This window comes from Cebus imitator, unplaced genomic scaffold (assembly GCF_001604975.1).
Source record: "Cebus imitator isolate Cc_AM_T3 unplaced genomic scaffold, Cebus_imitator-1.0 Scaffold331, whole genome shotgun sequence".
Classification (NCBI taxonomy): Eukaryota; Metazoa; Chordata; class Mammalia; order Primates; family Cebidae; genus Cebus; species Cebus imitator.
The window spans coordinates 341076-360566 of record NW_016107646.1 but is presented as its reverse complement, the minus strand read 5'-3'; the positions used below and the strand labels follow the sequence as shown (position 1 = coordinate 360566).

Here is a 19491-nt window from a genome sequence, read left to right as displayed (position 1 = left end):
GTCCAGCTAATTTTTGTATTTTAAGTAGAGACAGCCTCCTAAAGTGCTTGGATTACAGTGTAAGCCACCACACCCGGCCTTAAGTTAATCCTTTTCTAGGTACCTCTTTGAAAATCACGGATTCTTTTCAAATTAGTATTTTGTTAGTATGAGTCTGCCCCAAAAAGGGAGAATGTTGATTATATGTGACCTCATAAACTCCCCCAGTCCAAGGACACAGACAATTGAGCTTTCACTCTGCTGGTTTTTCCAGAGTGGGCTGTTTACTCATGAGGTCTTGGCACCACCTAGTGGGCTCCTTTGTTCATTACAACGCCTGCCTGGCCTACAAGAGTATGAAATGCAAAGTTCAATATATACACCCTTTTTGATTAATGCAACAATTCAACAAAAATGTATTAAATACAAATTATGCTTTAAGCATTGTGCTATCACCTTGGTGCAACATTAATCAAACAAGACATGGTCTCACCTTCGTGAGGCTCATATTCTAATGGACTAGACAATAAACATGTAAACTGCTGAGAAATGCTGAGTGTATGATAAATTACATTGTTTGCTAAGAACAGTGGCAAGGAAAAACGAGCCAGCCCCCCCAAGCAGAAAGCTGCTCAGGGTATTCTAAAATAGCAAAACAGTATATCATACACAGGTTAAAACAATTCTTTAAGCTCGGGATATGTGGCCCAGCCCCCGTGGCTCCCTCGTGGAGAATACTTTCTAGTTTGTCCTTGATCAGTGATAAGCAGGCACCAGCTGCCTACCTAGTTTATCTTGGTTCTATGAGAAAACACAAAACACCTGTTTGTTAATAATAATCACCTGTTCAGACAGACTAAATACGTGGGTCAGCGTCTGCTTAAGGCTCTCAGCCTGGAAGAGAGTCCATAGCCTTTCTGAGAGTCTCACTTTGCACACTATCTCTGTGTCTGCTTCTTAATTCCTTCAGTGCCGCCTGGGCTGGGGTCTCTACAGCTGAGTTGGACTCAGTAGTAAACAACGAAAGAATTATTATACATTGTGATGTCAGGAAATAAGCCCATTGTGTGATACACAGTAATGTAAGTAAGAAGAAGCTATATTAAATAGAATTGGCAAGGCCAGCGCAGTGGCTCACGCCTCTAATCCCAACACTGGGAGGCCCAGGGAGGTGAATTACTTGAGGTCAGGCGTTCAAGACCAGCCTGAGCAACATAGTGAGATGCCTGTCTCTACCAAAAATCACAAAAATTAGCTGGGTATAGTGGCACCTGCCTCCAATTCCAGCTACTCAGGAAGCCAAAGTGGGAGGGTCACTTGAACCCCGGAGGCAGAGGCTACAGTGATCTGAGATCATGTCACTGCACTCCAGCCTGGGTAACAGAGAGACCGTCTCAAAACAAAAACAAAAAATAAGTTTGGTGTGGTGGCACACCTGTGTGGCTCCCAGATAGGAGGCTGAGGTGGGAGGATCACTTGAGCCCAAGAGGTCGAGGCAACAGTGAGCTGTGTTCACACCACTGCACTCCAGCCTGGGTGATCGAGCAAGACGCTGTCTCAAAAAATAAAATATATGGTGGGCAGAGAAAGCCCCTCCACATGGACAATCATGGAGGAGCCAAAAGCTTCGCTGTTCAGAGCACAGTGGGTGAGGCCAGAGGGGCGCTGTGGGACTGGAGAGAGAGAAACGAGGGGATTTCCATGTTTATCAACATTTTCTCGGGTAAAAGCAACAGATGGTTAGGGTGGGCTCTTCCAGAACGATACCTGATTAAATTAAAACCTTCGAAACACGGGGAGAAGGGAAATGCCTTGATATGAACTTGACCATGTGCTCGGCTCCAGCAGGCCCCTACCAGGGCCATGGGTCACAGCTGTGTGCCCCACTCAAGACAGCTGCATGTGCTCTCCCCCCTCACCCCCTGCTTCAGGTCACCGTTACTGATAAGCTACATCTATGATTACTTACACTGGAACCTCATTTTTAAAGTCTGGAAGAGTGGTTCTCAACCTTGGCTGCAAAAAAAACCTAGGGAGCTCTTAAAACCCCCAAAGTCTAGCTCACACCCTTGACCAGTTAAAGCTTCATCCCAGGCGGGTGGGCCCTGGGCACCAGTGCTTTGAAAGCCCGAAGGTGAGTCCCATGTGCAGCCAAGGCTGAGAAGAGCTGATCTGGAAGGCTACTCACCAGGAGAAAACGAACAAGAGGCCTCATTTGATATTCTCAAGTAGAGAACGTTACGCAAGTAATGAGGCTGTTTTCTTTGCCAAGACCAGGACTTTTCCCCAGGTGGAAGCCCCTACTCTGGGCCACCTAGCCCTCAACACTACACTCTCACTACGTTCCCACCTGGACGCTTCACAATGCAGTCAACAGATCCTGTGAGCTGACTTTGCAGAAATGTATTTTTTTGTAATGGCAAGTAGGCCTGCTATAGGCACAGGAGTTCTGGGGTTTCCACGGCTTCATTACTCAGTCACACTTCCCCAAGATGCAGAGGGTCCAAGAGCCAGACCTCCTAAAGCAGTGATTCTCAGCTGAGCAGCACATCACAACAGCTTGGGGAGCTCATAAGAAATGCTTATGCTTGGGCCCAACGCAAGATTGATTTCTGGGCTGCAGCTTGGGCTGTTGGGTGATTCTAAAATGCAGCCAAAGGCCAGGCGTGGTGGCTCACACTTGTAATCCCAGCACTTTGGGAGGCTGAGGTGGGCAGATCACTTGAGTTCAGGAGTTCCAGATCAGCCTGGTCAACATAGTGAAATCCTGTCTCTACTAAAAAATACAAAAATTAGCCAGGTGTGGTGGCACATACCTATAATCCTAGCTACTCAGGAGGCTAAGGCAGGAGAATCACTGCAACCTGGGAGATGGAGGTTGCAGTGAGCCAGGATCACCCCACTGCACTGTAGCCTAGGCAGACAGAGTGTGGCTCTGTCATAAATAAATAAATAAAAATGCAGCCAAGTCTGGAAGCTGCTGTTGCCAAAGAAAAGGCAGTGCCTGTGTTCCTCTGTGTCCTGAGGAGGCCTACAATAACCAGAACGGCTGTGTAACTAGGGTTCTGCTTGAGTGACTCACAATTGCTACAGGCTTTGTATTCTCTGCTACGCAGACCAGTCCTGGACCTAGCTCTGTGCTCCCCGGGCCTCAGATCGGCTGGCTACGAATAGGCCAGTTAAGACTACGAGGGAGCCCCCTCACCTCCCCCTGGCTGGGAAGAAAGAACTCACACAAGGTAGGTAGCTGCCAAGACGGCAATGTTACATGCAGTACCCGATGATGGTTATCTACAAACTTCCCATTTCAAAAAAAAGGGAGTATTATCCTTAAAGCTCTGGCCAGTCAAGCACCAACAAAAAACTGATAATATGCACTTTAGCTGCACTTGAATGGTATAAGTCTCTATATAAGCAAAAGCTTGTGTTAAAAAAAAAAAAAAAAAAAAAAACTGCCCACATATATCTTAACATCTAGGATACACACCAGAAGGGAACTGGTTACACCGGATGTTGAAAATCCAGGTGATTTAAATGTTGTTACTGTTGTTGCTTATCTTCATTTTCTAATTGTTTTATGATGAATATGGATGACTGATATGAACAATATTACTAGAGCATAAACACCAAAAAGAATCCATTGTTTCTTACAGAACTCAAGTGTGTAGCTGGTCTGTAAGTGCTCAGCTCACAACTCTGCCTTTTAGGATGCTTCAAGAACCCTAAAAGCACTGCTCCCTCAGCAAGAGGCCAAGGGCCACGATGCACTTACTTGGTAGCTATGCAGTTCTAGTACAGCATGGCAGGCACTTGGAAGGATCGAGATCAAGATGCTAATCAATTCAACTGCCAGAAAGTAAGCCATTCCCCATCAGTCTTTTTCATAAGGAACCTGGATTTTTTACTGCCTCTGCAGATTCTGTTAGTTTTTCAAAGCATCTTCTGTGAAACTAGTGTTCTCTGGACAATAGGTATGCAAAAACCAAAAAAGGTACGTGTGTGGGAGCCTGAAAGACAGATTTTTTTCCTAAAGAGCTTTGCAGAGCTTTGACTGTGCAATTATTCATTGTGAGTCGCAATAGGATACCGTATATAGCTTTTCCCAAATGTATTTAGCCATAGAACATTTTTCTTCAGGAACAGCTGCAGGGACTGGTACTCCCAGAAATACATTTTGGGAAATGCTAGTCTGTCTTCCTGGTGCACAGCTCTTTAACCTACCACCCACAAAGCAGAGTGGCTGCAAACATCCCCTGTAATGAGGGCAGGGCAGCAGGCCCCGGGAGGGGTTGTACAGGATGAGGTTAGGTGACCACGCAGCACACTCAGACTTCTGCCATCAAGTGAGCTCAGCCACAAGTGAGGTGACTTAGAGCCCAGAAAACAAATAAGGAATGCTCCAATAAATATTCACAACTGAACATCAGGTGACATTTTCATTTATTCTGCTTACAGACGCCACCTAGTTACACTGTTTTTTTCCGTCTCATCTGGGTTGGATCCAAAGATATTAGAGGCGTGTGAGAGGCAAAGCGTCAGACCTCTCGTGGGTGGCAGGTATTTTCTGACTACCACCTCCCATATCTTTCCCCCACCTCATCACCCTCAAAGCTATTTACTGCCAAACGCTACTGCAAAAACCCAATGCATTGACATAAACTAATGCCTAACTGCACATTGACATTTTTTAGAAAAAAATCCCATTTAAGCTTTTCTAGAAACTTATGGCAGGAAAGTTAAGGACCAAGACTATGAGTGAGACATAGGTGGCAACTAAAAGTAGGTGAGCGCCGAGTTTCTCCACACGTGGAACCAAGCCACACTGAACCCACTCTTCCTGTGGGGCAGGATGAGACCTTTCTTTTATACCCTGCTGAGACTCTCCGGTGGACAATGTGACCGCATGAGTGTGGAAAGGCACCTTGCCGGCTTAGTATCACCTTGCAGAGGTAGCTAGGCACTATGCAGCCACACTGCCCAAGGCGCGCTCCTAAGAAATTGGTCCTACAAAGTGCTCCTTGTAAGAGAACGTGAGGGATCAAAAGTATTTAGAAAATATGATACACTATCGTTTTCTTCCTGGAGATCTACAATGCACACTATTACATGGAAGTTTCCAGAAGTCCTTTCATAAAGATATGCTTAACTTTATTTAATACAGAGTTTCCTAAATCAACTTGACCTTGGAATCTCTTTTTTGAGGTGGCACATTTCATAGAACACATTCTGAGAAATGCTCCTCTATGGCTTTGAGAAATTCTTTGCAGAAACAAAAAAAAAATAATAATTTTTTTACTTAAAAATATTAAGTAACTCCTAGGATCATGTGTTGGTCAACAATAAAGAGATCAAAGAGTCAGGAAATCAATGTCATAGGCCCCCTTTCTAATTCCAGCCCAGCACCGATGCCATAAACTGCCTGCCTGAAAACAGGCAGCAATCGATTGTCCATGACTTCCTTCTTTAAGGCTTGAGTTGTTCGGCATGGTAATCACGGTACAGAATTGAATGTGGCCCATCAGGGGCCCACATTTCATGTACAGAGGCCAAGCATCTAGTCTTGTCTTCTGCCATAACAGTGAAATCACTAAACATCTATTGTTGCTTATCACATGACTACAAGGTTTCTCAAATAGACCTGACAGCCCTTTGTTCCCAACAAAAATAGGGGATAACTCGTACAGCTTCTAACTACACAGACCAAGAGATCATAATACAAACTTTTGGCCAAATAATTTAAAAGTATTACAGCAAGGATGGGGAAAGATGGAAATCAACAACATTACTGGGATGATGTAACATTTCATCATCTGCATACTACGTTATTTTTTATTCTTGTTTCCGAGGAGTTTCGCATGATATTTTGAAGCAGAAACAGACTCTCCACATGTGGAACTTGGCAGACAATAATAACTTATTATCTATGCCCTGCTGAGATATGAGGGCGCATTCACACCTCAATAGCAATCCTCGCAAATCGATACTGCAGAGACGCAGGAGGCCTCAGTAGCACTAAACCCCTCTGGGCCGCCGGCTGGCTGGACAGCATATCCAGCAAGCCTGTCAAGCTAACAAAGCCCAGGGCTTCTCCACAGCCAACAGCCATGGAAAAATCTCCCTGAGTCACAAAGCCTAGCAGAATTCTGGAGCAGTGCAGCGTCACACGTGGCAGAGGGCCTGACCACAGCCCCAGAGTCAGAGCTTCCTGCCCAGCCATGGGCTCTTCCCCTGCCAGGCCATCAGAAGAGGTATGTCTCAGCTTCTGCCGCTTCTCCCTTTTCTTCTTCTCTTTCTGTTTCAGGATCTTGCTCTTGAATGGGTCACTGTGTTTGGATTCCTGGGGCCCACAGTAGTACCAGTCCTTACGGAGCTGGAGGAAGTCCTCCTTGGCGGGGATGCAGATCATGGTGTGCGGCTCAGGGCTGCCTTTGCTGAGCAGGGACAGGCTGACCCACACCAGGGCCTTGGGGAAGTGGCCCAAGATGGACAGACAGGCCTCTCTGGTCAACCCTTGCTGGGCTCTGCCAGGAGCTCGCCAGGCTGCCCGACTATCCTCAGAACTGGGCCCACACCAGGCTGACAGTTGCTTCAGTAATTTTCTACTCCTACATGAAGTTGGAGACATACGTTTGAGGATATTTTGTTCCAGAAAAAAATACGCAATCAGAAGATTAGACACTGCTAGAATTAATCTGAGTCTTTTATACTATATGAGAAAGCATCCAAACTACAATTTTTAAAAAATTAGAAATACAACGTAGCACATTTTAGTCCTGACATTTTTCTTTTTGTGTTTGCCATTCTGAAACTCAGGAACTAAAGGGTTTAAGAAGGTGAAGACAGGGAAAATAAGACAGTGAGAATCTAGGATTGCAATCACAGTGAGGGTGAAAATAAAGAGGCACTCAGATTTTGGTGAGTAAAGGAAATGTGAGGGACAGTTACATGTAAAGTAAGAAAGAATGATATGAAATTATGAGGCTACTATATGGAAACGTAAGCACAAAGCTAGAGGATAAGCACTTTTTAAAAATCAGAGCATAGGCCGCGCGGTGGCTCACACCTATAATTCTAGCACTTTGGGAGGCCGAGGAGGGTGGGTCACCTGAGGTCAGGAGTTCAAGACCAGCCTGGCCAACATGGTGACAATTAGCCAAGGGTTGTAGCACGCACCAGTAGTCCCAACTACTTGGGAGGCTGAGGCAGGAGAATCGCTTGAACCTAGGAAGCAGAGGTTTCAGTGAACTAAGATCACACCACTGCACTCCAGCCTGGGCAACAGAGCAAGACTCCATCTCAAAAAAAAAAAAAATCAGAGCAGAGCACAGAATGCAGGTTCACTGATAAACAGAACCTGGACCACAGCAATACTGAGAGGAGAACATACTATATATGGTAGCCTCTCTGGTTAGGACCATATTACATCTAATGGGTTGCTATTCTATCACAAATCCATATAATTCAAAAGGAACTGGAATAAATCTAATTTGGTGATTTAAAGCAAAGAATGCTTGCTCAAATTGCATAAAACATGTCAGAAGAAACTGCCTTGGCTTAGATCCACGGATGACAATATTGTAAATCATTCCATCAATTAGCATCATGCCCGACATCAAATATTAGTAAGTTCTTTCCCTGAGCTCTCTAGGAAATATAAAAGACTGGCTTTTCCTTCCAGAAAGTCTATAAATTCACTTGGGTTTTGCATAAAGAAACAGTGACGACATTTACATCCTGTAGCCTCTTCAGTATTAAAATAAATAATCCAAAATGTACCCAGAAGTCACCGACACTTACCTGAGAACGCAGAGTTGACTCCCTGTGGCAGCAACATGGTTTTCACTGGCCTCCTGGTCTCTGATGCTCTCAGGCCCCACTGGTTCTTGACACCCTGCGTCCATTACCTCCTCTGCCTTCCTGGGGTGATCTATGGATGTGCCCACTTCATCAGATGGCTGAGGAGTTTTCTTCGGTATGAGAGCACAAGGCATCTCAGATCTTCTTAAGTCACTCTCCTTACCATTTGGAGATGAAGCTACAGAAGGTTCTTCATGGGCCTGGCCTCTTAACTCCCAGTCTTGAGTTAACTGCTCCCAGGGACAGAAGAAAGGTGCCAGAGTGCCAAGCTTAACGTAGTTGGGCCGTTTTGCAGGAGGGCGTCTAAAGAAAAATAAAGAGGAGAACCAATGTTGAACAATTTAGGAATGGAAAACTAAAATAATTATAACCATTATAATGCGGCTCTCTCTTATTTTTTGACACAGAGTTTCGCTCTGTCACCAGGCTGGAGTGTAGTTGCGAGATCTCAGTTCATTGCAACCTCTGTCTCCTGAGTTCAAGCGAGTCTCCTGCCTCAGCTTCCCGAGTAGCTGGGACTACAGGCATGTGCCACCATGCCCAGTTAATTTTTGTATTTTTAGTGGAGATGGGGTTTCACCATGTTGGCCAGGATGGTCTCAATCTCTTGGCCTTGTGATGTGCCCGCCTCGGCCTCCCAAAGTGCTAAGATTACAAGTGTGAGCCACAGTGCCCAGTCAATGCATCTCTATTTTAAACACACACACACACACACACACACACACACACACACAGCTTTCCAAGAAACATACGGTAAAGAATAATAGGGTGAGCTCAACGGGTCATGCCTGTAATCCCAGCACTTTGGGTGGCTGAGGTGGGCAGATCACTTGAGGTCAGGAGTTTAAGATCAGCCTGGCCAACGTGGTGAAATCTCTACTAAAAACATAAAAATTATCCAGGCGTGGTAGAGGGTGCCTACAATCCCAGCTACTTAGGAGGCTGACGCAGGAGAATTGCTTAAACCCAGGAGGCAGAGGTTGCAGTGAGCCAAGATTATGCCACTGCACTCCAGCCTGGGTGACCAGAGCGAAACTCCGTCTCAACAATAATAATAATAACCAACTCTACTGGCTAACCGTTTTTATTTTCTTTGGTCTTCAATAAACAATGTAGCCCCATGTGGCCACCGGACCACCCCAGGGCGTCCATTCCTGAAAGCTACAAGCAACTGGTTCCCCTGGAGTTGTGCCTGGATTTTCCTATATACTTACAAGTTTCTAAGTTCAAGGTTACATGAAGTTTCTATTTAACTCTGACCTCTAGTGACCCAGCTACCCTCCACAGACATTAAATATCATCATCAGTTTCTTATATAACCTTCCAGAGACATTTTATATACATATAAGCAGACATGCACATATTTTTCTTTTTACTTATTTTTACACAAATAGCAGCATACTAGGTACATTAGTTTTTGCTTAACTTTACTTTTTTCATTTAACAAAATATCTTGATCACTTTATGCCAGTGCCGAAAGCTCCCTCATTCTTTCTTAAAGGCTGTGTATCTTGTAGCTTATTCTACTGTATGAATACACCTAATTGGTTCAGACAGTCCTCTATTAAAGGACATTTTGGTTGTCTTCAAGCTTTTGTTCCTAGAAACAAGGCTGAAATAAATGGTCTTGAAGGTCACGCTGCTCTGTACCACCATGACTCTTGTCACTCCCAGTGGCTTCGGCATCTGCCTAAATCACCCTTCCAATATCCCACCAGTCACCTTCCCACCCTCGCTTCAGATCTCTTACTTCTCCCACCTCAAGCACCCAATCCCTGGTCATACCTTACATGTAGTCACTGCCAACACCTGTTCCAGCTTAAAACTCAATGTCAGTATCCTACTGCTAAAGCCACGCCTCCCGTTTTCCACCCACTTACCCTCCCGCAACAATGCCCCAACCATATATTTACATTAGCACCTCCTGCTGCTCCCAGAGGCTGCCTCGCTCTCCATCAGCCTAGACTCCATGGCTCACACTAACCGCTGTCCCCTACAAACACCCTGACTCCCTCCACTGCAAAGCCACCTGGGTACGGCCGACTCTCCAGTGACCCCATGCCAGCCCGAGCTGCAGAGCACAGCTGAGGAAGAACTCATGATGGTCCTGAACCGTCTTCCTTTATAAACACAAATCTCAAGTAGGTGTCCTCTACATCTTACAGATCCCATGTTTCTCCTCTCAATTCTATCTTCCATTCTTCTAGAAACTGCTTACAATTCCTCTCTCCTCAAATCTCCAACAGCCTCTCTCCCCTTCTTACTGCTGGCTGATAGCTGTGCCTCTTTTTTCATGAAGACAGTCACAATCAGGAGTGTGCTACCTAATCCGCTCACCACAGAATCTAACCTAGCTAAATAAATCCATGTTCAGATTTCAGTGGAAGTCTAACAGCCTTATATTAATTTTTCTGAGGAAGAAGAACTAGCCAACTTAAGGATTACCAAAAGTGGTCTGGAAAATAGGATTAAGGGTGAGATCTATTAGTAAATCTAGTTGGAAGATAGCCAAAGAAATAAAAGCAAATTAAACTGTATCAGTGGCAGCCAGGCACAGTGGCTCATGCCTGTAATCCTAGCACTTTGAGAGGCTGAGCCAGCAGATCACCTGAGATCAGGAATTCAAGACCAGCCTGACCAACATGGAAAAACCCCGTCTCTATTAAAAATACAAAATTATCCAGGCGTGGTGGTGCATGCCTGTAATCCCAGCTACTTGGGAGGCTGAGGTAGGAGAATGAACCCAGGAGGCGGAGATTGTAGTGAGCAGAGATCATGCCATTGCATTCTGGCCTGGGCAACGAGAGTGAAACTCTGTCTCAAAACAAACAAACAAAAAACACTGTATCAGTGGCAGTCTAACAGCCTTAGATTGAAAAGAACTGAACTCAATCCCAACAGATTGAGTTGTGCCCTGAATCCTCTCCACTTGTGCCCTGCATCCCACCCCTTCTTCCTTGTTCAAGGACTTTTAGCCTCCCTCCCCTCTCCTGGGTACCCCCAACCAGCCTAGAAACTTGTACTTCCATCAGGAACATAAGCTACATGGCCAGGTATAGTGGCCCATTCCTGTAATCCCGGCACTTTGGGAGGCCGGGGTGGGAGGACTGCTTGAGGCCAGGAATTCAAGACCAGCCTGGGCAGCAAAGCAAGACCCTGTCTCTACAAAAAATTTAAAAATTAGCCAGGAGTGGTGGTGCCTACCTATAGTCCCAGTTCCTCAGGAGGCTGAGGTGGGAGGATTGCTTGAGCCCAGGAGTTGGAGGCTGCCGTGAGCTATGATCACAACACTGCACTCCAGCCTACATGATAGAGTGAGACCCTGTCTAAAAAAATAAAAAAGAATGTAAACTCCATGAAGGCAGACACAGACTTGTCTGCCTTGTCCCTGCTGTCGCCCCAGCACTTAGAATGGTGTTTGACACACCGTAGGCTCTAAAGAAATGTGTGTTAAATGAAGGAACAAATGAGACAAATATGTAAAGATGCACACAGGAAGACGTTCACAGAAACACAGCAAAAAATCAGAAATAACCTCAAGAGCCACTGATACATTACAGGACATCCATGCCGCAACTGCATGTGACTATTCAAAGTGACATTTTGAGCAAAGCTGGCAGGCTGATTCACAGGCCAAATGTGAATTTGTTTTTGTACAACCCATGAGCTAAGAATGATTTCTACATTTTTAAATCGTTGAAAAAGCAAAAGAATATTTCATGACACATGAAAATTATATGGAATTCAAATCTGAGTGTCCATAAATAAAGCGCGATGGGAACACAGCCATGCTCGTCCCCTTACATGTCATCTGCAGCTGCTTTGGAGCCACAGTGGCAGAGTCCAGTAGTTACCATGGAGACCAAAGGCTCCACAAAGCCAGGAATATTTATCTTCTGGCCCTCTGCCAAAAAAGTTTGTCAACACTTGGTTTAGAGTCATATTTTTTGACATGGTGAAACTGTACATACTATATTGTTAAAGGAAAAAGGCAGGTTTCCAAATAGTATATGTAATACAATTCTTTAAAAACATATGTGTATCTACAGAAAATTTTCAAGCATAAAAAAACCTGAAAAGTGAGAAATAAGTTATTGTCAACTATGATTTAACAAACACATAGCAGCCTCTCAACTATGTATTACGGGAGGCACAAGATGTACAGCATATGATTGCTGCCCTCAAAGAGCTGGTTAGCTAGCAATCCAGGAATATATCACTAGTCACTCATTCATCCACCACTCAGCAAATAGTCTGAAACCCAAGCACAGGCCAGGCAGAGTGACTCACACCTGTAACTTTAGCACTTTGGGAGGCCGAAGTAGGTGGATCACTTGGGCCCAGGAATTCAAGACCACCCTGCGCAACATGGCAAAACCTCATCTCTATAAAAAAATATAAAAATTAGCCAGGTTGAGAAAATACCAAATATTTGTTAACAATTAAAAAAAAAAAAAATTAGCCAGGCATGGTGGTAGGTACCTACAGTCCCAGCTACTTGAGAGGCTGCAGTGGGAGGATCGCCTGAGCCTGGGAGGTGGAGGCTGTGGTCAGCCATGATCATGCCACTGTACTCCAGCCTGCGTGACAGAGTGAGATCCTGTCTCCNAAAAAAGCCAGGCTGTCTCTACAGTTATGGTTGCAGCAATGAACAAAAAAAAATCCACAATTCTGCCTTTAAGAAGCCCACCATCAAGGAACTACAACATTCAACCTGTCATTCACTAAACAACAAATAAAGGTTATTAAGTCTACTGTGCACCAGGCACTGGCTAGACACTGCAAGTGCCACAATAAAGAGAGAAAGCTTCTATGCTTCTGAGAGCTATGATTTAGGGGGCAACAGATTCCCAATGTTAGAATATACTTAGCGATATACAGGAAATCATGACCCTCACTGGCTACACTTCCAGTGAAAAAAGAAAAGTCTAAATGGATAGGTACTAAGATATAAAAACAGTGCTTGGCCTGGCAGTGACTCACACCTACAATCCTGGCACTTTGGGAGGCCAAGGCCAGTGGATCTATGGAAAATTGGTATCGAGACTAGCCTGGACCAACAAGGCAAAACCCCATCACTACAGAAAATACAAAAGTTAGCCAGGCACAGTGGCACGTGCCTTTACTCTCAGCTACACAGGTGAGGAGAAAGAATTGGTTGAACCCAGGAGGCAGAGGTTGCCGTGAGCCAAGATCACACCACTGAACTCCAGCCTGGGTAACAGAGCAAGATCACCATCTCAAAAAACAAACAAATAGTGCTTCTCTCTCTGGATGACCGGACTATACCAATTTATCTTTTTCTATATTTTCATGGTTTCATTAAAATTGTATAACTATGTATTACTTCTATAATAAGTTTTAAAAACATAATTTCCATTTTGGAGGAGGAAAGGGGTTGGCAGTAGAAATCTATTAACAAGTGTTTGAAACTCATGTCCATGTTTAGGTGTACGTCATTATTGATAGAAACAAATAACAAACAGAATGGGTTGTAACTGAAATGGTCCTATAAAAGCCAAATAGATATAAGACAATCTCCTCACTTAATATCTTCTTAAGTATTTCTCAGTAATGCTGAACTCACTGAAAAGTCTATGAAAACTCTACATTATACATAATAAGAATTACCAAAGTCATCCTAATGTTTGGGATGCCAATATAAGCAGGCATTTCTCTTCTCCTTAAGACATTATTAAACTAGATAACCCAGCTTCTTACCTTTTATATTTTTCAAGAAGATTCTTAGCTTGCTCTTCTGCAAAGAGCATCCCAGCAGGGCAGTCTGGAAAATCACCTGGGACACTAGGCGACCTCTTATACTGAGAATGTACTGCAGACTCTTTCAATCCTCCAACTCTTGCACCTCGATAGATCTAAAGGAATGTCAAAAAGATACTGTCAACCTACCAAAATGTCAAAAAGATACTGTCATTCTACCAATGGGATTGCTTAACTGTTTATATGGGGAAAATGGGAAACAACCTAAATGCCCATCAGAAGGAGAATGGATATAAATAAACCCAGTGGATTACCATGCAATAGTAAAAATGAATGAAATCAACCCTCATCATGCTTCATCAATCAATATGGAAAAAAATCTCAAAGCCAAGTGAATATAGCAAGTTACAAAATCATATATACTGTGAGGTATATAGTTTAAAAACATGTTGAGTCTAAATAGTTATTTTATTGCAGGATACAAACATACTTTAATAAAGCTATAAAAATATTCATGGTAGTAGCAAACACCAAAATCAGAAGAGTGATTATTTTAAAAGGAGGGAGGGAAATGAGACTGGAGAGAGATACACAGGGCACATCCAATACATCTGTAATGTTTTATTTCGTAAGCTGGATGGCAGGTAAATGGCACACAGGCATACACTATATCAGTATCTATTCTTTTTTGTATGCTTGAAAGCATCTCATAGTAAAAAATTAAGTAGAATTATTTTTAAGTGTTCCTACTCCTGAATGATTAACTAATGTCCCTTGTACTAGGCATGCTAAAAATTAATTACCAGCATGAATCTAAAAGTCTCACATGCCTCTTACACTCTCTATCATCAAAGTAATGTTTATTTATTTATTTTTATTTATTTTTGAGACAGAGTCTCGCTCTGTCACCCAGGCTGGAGTATAGTGGTGCAATCTCAGCTCACTGCAACTCCATGTCCCAGGTTCAAGGGATTCTTATGCCTCAGCTTCCCAAGAAGCTGGGATTACACACATGCATCACCATGTCCAGCTAATTTTTGTATTTTTAGTAGAGACAGGGTTTCACCATGTTGGCCAGGCTGGTCTCAAACTCCTGACCTCAAGTGATCTGCCCACCTCAGCCTCCCAAAGTGCTGGGATTACAGGCGTGACCCACCACACCCGACCCTCAAAGTAATATTTAAAATAACCAGGAAAAAAAAGACACATTCAATTCTAATAAAATTTTTAGCTACAGTTGATAAATAGGAGTATATGGTTATAGTTAACATTTTTTTTTAAATGTATTCTATCCATCTGTAAAAGTTAGTCCTTTGCTTCTAAACTATAGCAAATTTCTTCAAATTAAATACCTCGACATTTTTGTTGCTGCTACTATTTGAAAATCAGGCCACTTTAAAAACCTCAACAATTGACAATATGTCAGTACGGGTCTTATAATGAGAACTTGGCTCCAGGGACTCTATGTATGAAGTATCTTGTATCCAGAACTATAGCTCTAAGGGCAGAAATATACCACTAATTCCTCCTGAATTGTACATAAAGTCTGAAACATTTTAAGTACTTAGCATTGATTAGGAATATATTGTAAATATTACAACTGTTAGAATCAAAAAGTAACTTACAAATGGAATCCAGAAAGCCATGCCCCAGCCCTTTGGAAGAAGGACATCCCAGCCACTTCCCCAGCCTAGTCGGTCTTCACCGGTCACTTTTCCTGGCTGCTGAATCAAAAGTATAGGTATCTTGGATTCATGGGGACCTAAAATAAGTTGTGACCCAGGCACCAGCAATTCACTCCTCATCCGGTTTAAATCCTAAAGTGGAAGAAAATAATTCAAGACAAACAGCCCTAGTCTTCTGGGAGATCCTCCTGGGTCTCCCTATAAGCAGCTTTAGAAAGTTAAATGCTCTTTTTAAAAAGGAAGAGAAAAACATTCTCAACAAATAAATGTAAGCCATTTTAAGTATAAGATATTCCTCCTACAGATATTTTCCTCTACACAAGTGGTTGGGTAGAAATGCCAAATTATCTTATTCATTATCAGCATTAATTCTGCTGATCTCTTATATCAAGATTCATCTCATATATTGATAGTCTGTCCCTACATTGATTTTGATTAAGATCTGCTGCCATGAAGTAGAAAAGGTATAAACTATTAAGTGACACCTTCTCAAAGATGGGCAACTAGAAAAGAGCACACTGTCTCTTAAGAAAATTGCTCACCAGGTCTTAAAAATTTAAAATAGATGATGTTTAAAATTATTGTTAAGGGGAACGTAGCGGGTGGATAACATCCTTTCAAACTTTTCTTGGAGCTATAAAAAGAGACTAACAGGTAGTTAAGAGGACTACCACTCAGTTTAGAAAAACTATGCAAGAGACTGCCTCCAGGCCACAGTCTAACTGCTACCTCATGGACGCTCTTCAAGCCAGGTCCAATCCTGATTCTTCTTTTTCACGTTCACTTGAGTTTCCACTACCATCTATGTGTTAGTAATTCCAAACTATATCTCTTTAGCTCTGACTTTTCCTCCTGGGACTGAAACCTACCTTCTAGACCTCTGTTCTTGGGAAGTCTCACAGCCCCTCAAACTCAAGATTGAACTCATCACCCTTCCCACTGCATTTGCTCTTTTCCTATATTCCCCACCTAGCTGAATGACACCACAATTTACACACTCCATTCATTCACCCATTCATATATTTACTGAGCACTTCTATGTACCTGCCACACATCAGTGAGCAAGTCAGACTTGGCTCTGGCTCTCTTTCGGCTGAAATCCTAAATCCAAGCTAGAACATCAGGACCTAATCGACATGCTTCCTCCTTTTTCACCTCCCATCTTCCAACCAACCAGCAAGCCTTGTCAATTTAGCTTCTGGGAATATGTGTTAAACCTCAGCCTCTCCATCTCAGCCACACTGCCACAATTCAGGCCCCCATGATGTCATACCTAGAATATGTCAAGGGTATTTTCAAGGCCATCCAACCCACAGTCCCTCTCCCGCTCCCTCACCCCGCATCTCCAACCCCACACTACTGCCAGCGTGAAATATCATGTCATGGCCAACCTTAAAGCCTTCAAGGGTGCCCCACATCTCCAGTCCAAATCCTGAAAAGGCTTCAAGGTCTTTCATGTTCTAGCCTCCATTTGTGTCTTCAGCTTCATCTTTCACCCCATTCCTGATTCCTCGCTCCTGATCCATTTACAGAGTCCTGATCCACTTAGAGCACCATCCTGGTTTTTGCCTGGGCTCCTACACGTGCTGTTCTCACTTCCTGCAATCTTATCTTTGCTGAAACCTTGACCCTACCCCCAAGAACTCTGGTTGCTTCTGACTCCCATCTGAGAGTCAGCTCAAATGCCTGCTCTTCCATCCAGGAGGCCAGTCTCATTTTTCTCATCTGAGCTCAGTACCCCTTCTAGAAGTTTCCTGAGTGTCCTATACTTCTTTGACCACATCCTAGTCATCTACCCCAGCATCTCGCACAATGTCTGGCCCTGGAAGGACCCCAATCATAGTAAAATTAAAGACAACATTTAAGGGAAAATAAAACAATAAAAGAAAAACATAATTAAACCATGAGATCATCACTTCAAGAAAAAAATCTTTGTATTAACATTTTCTAGAGATTTTCTTACTTTATCTCTAAGAACAGAAAAAAAAAATCATAGTATGTATCTTTATTCTTAGATTCTTATCCTTGGATAATAGATAAGATCCTTATCTTATTCTTAGATCCCTATCCTTACTTTTAGATTATCCCTAAGAACAGAAGAAAACCACAGTATATATCATGAGTCAGGGATCAACAACTTGTTTGAAAACAAAAGAAAATCTATGGGATTTTATGAAATACAGAATAACTTCTTATGGTCTCTAGAATGATATATTTAACCTGTTATTCATGACTTTACCAATAATCCTTTCACTATTAGTTACCTGATCCGAGATTTTATTCTCTGTGACACTCTTACAGATATCGTGGTTCCAGATAAAGCTACGAGTACATTCCACAGGCACACCCTCCAGAAGCAGCTGTCTAACTTTCTCATTATCTAAGAGGGAAAAGAAATAGCCTTCAAACCACATCCTTCAGATCAATGAAGTCGAACTCCAAACATTGGCAGTAGGCCTTTTGTTACAAAATTTTATTTCATAGGCATTTACTTAGAAGAATTTACTTGACAAGAAATTAGTTATTCTTATAGTCGGTTTTATAGTCTATGACATAGGAAAGGCTCCTAAGCAATTTTCTTTAGTATTGATTTTTCATGTATAAGATGCAAATATCACAATATTAAATTGCCTCCAAATAACTGCCTAATTCCACATGTAAGATAATCAAATTCTAGGAGCCACTACAAAGGCAAATAATATGGCACATTAAGCCAGGCATAGTGTTGTATACCTGTAATTCCAGGTACTTGAGAGGCTGAGGTGGGAGGGTCACTTAAGCCCAGGAGTTTAAGTGCAGCCTGGGCAACATAGCAAGACCCCATCTCTAAATAATAATGATAATATGCCATATTATATATACCTATCATACTTCAGCTACTGGCTTCAGGGCTTTGTGTATCATTCCTCATCCAATGATGGTGAGCCAACAGATATTATCTTCTCTTCTACCCCACTATTGAACTATTTATTCCTTTCTGTAAAATGTATTTTTTCATCCTTTTTTTTGAGACGGAGTCTTGCTCTGTCACCCAGGCTGGAGTGCAGTGGCACAATCTTGGCTCACTGCAACCTCCGCCTCCCAGGTTCACGTGATTCTCCTGCCTCGGCCTCCCAAGTAACTGGGATTACAGGCGCATGCCACCATGCCTGGCTAATTTTGGCATTTTTAGGAGACAAGAGTTTTGCCATGCTGGCTGGACTGGTCTCAAACTCCTGACCTCAAGTGATCTGCCTGCCTCAGCCTCCCAAAGTGTTGGGATTACAGGCGTGAGCCTCCGCGCCCAGCCTCATCCCTTTAAAATAAACGTATTTTCAGTGAAACACAGTGTCTTCTCCCTTTATTACAAGCTGTACCATGCTAGAAAGTACTCATGTAGGAAGGGGAAGAAACTTTATCAGTGACAAGCTTCTATATTGATAGAACGAACTTCCTACATGCAGTCATTTAATCCCTAAGGAAAAGTATCTTCCAAATCTCATTTTGTTGAACTGAAGAATTTTCATTAAAAAAGGCAATTTCTAAGTTTGAGTTATGGCTCTAAACTGTCCACAAAAGAAATATCACTCAAAGGCACATACTTGCCTGTATGGGTCTGATGGCTAGGAAAAAATAAGTTGGAAGCAACTGGGCCATAGTGTGACAAATTTTAGGGGAAAACTAAGTTAGAAAAAATTAAACTGATAAAAAGATCTGAAATGGAAACTGTTTAAAAGCCACAACAGGCCAGGTGCGGTGGCTCACGCCTGTAATCCCAACACTTTGGGAGGCCAAGGTAGGCAGATTGCTTCAGCTCAGGAGTTCAAGACCAGCCTGGGCCACACGGTGAAACACTGTCTCTATAAAAAAATACAAAAATTAGTTGGGTGTGGTGGTATGCCCCCGTAGTCCCAGCTACTTAAGAGGCTGAGGTAGGAGGATAGCTTGAGCCCAGGGGGTGGAGGTTGCAGCGAGCCTAGATCGCGCCACTGCACTCCAGTGCAGGTGACAGAGCCAGACTCTGTCTCAAAAATTAAAATAAAAATTTTAAAAAGCCACAGCGGCTTCAGTACACTGCTCTTCCTCATGGAGATAATAACCATCAGACTCTCAAGCCACAGTGCAGTGTGCTGCACAAGTTCACATAGCCTGTCTAGGAGCAGTCAAGCTCCACTTCCAAGCCTGGGTACACAGAACACTTTCCTGCAAAGCACTGCCACAGACTGGGGGACATGATTGGGATTTTAGTCAGACTAAGCTGCAGACAAGA

General features: G+C 43.1%; 1 protein-coding gene across 1 annotated transcript in view; it reads right to left on the bottom strand.

Moving 5' to 3' along the window:
* Positions 1-4402: 4402 nt before the first annotated feature.
* Positions 4403-19491, bottom strand: part of POP1 (POP1 homolog, ribonuclease P/MRP subunit) — a 43064-nt gene continuing 27975 nt past the window's right edge. The window contains exons 12-16 of the mRNA XM_017504995.1: positions 17507-17622; positions 15183-15374; positions 13558-13712; positions 7777-8139; positions 4403-6584 (exon numbers count right to left, since the gene is read on the bottom strand). Of these exons, the coding sequence (XP_017360484.1) occupies positions 5930-6584; positions 7777-8139; positions 13558-13712; positions 15183-15374; positions 17507-17622 (1481 nt within the window). The 3' untranslated portion in view covers positions 4403-5929. The remainder of the gene's footprint in view (positions 6585-7776; positions 8140-13557; positions 13713-15182; positions 15375-17506; positions 17623-19491) is intronic.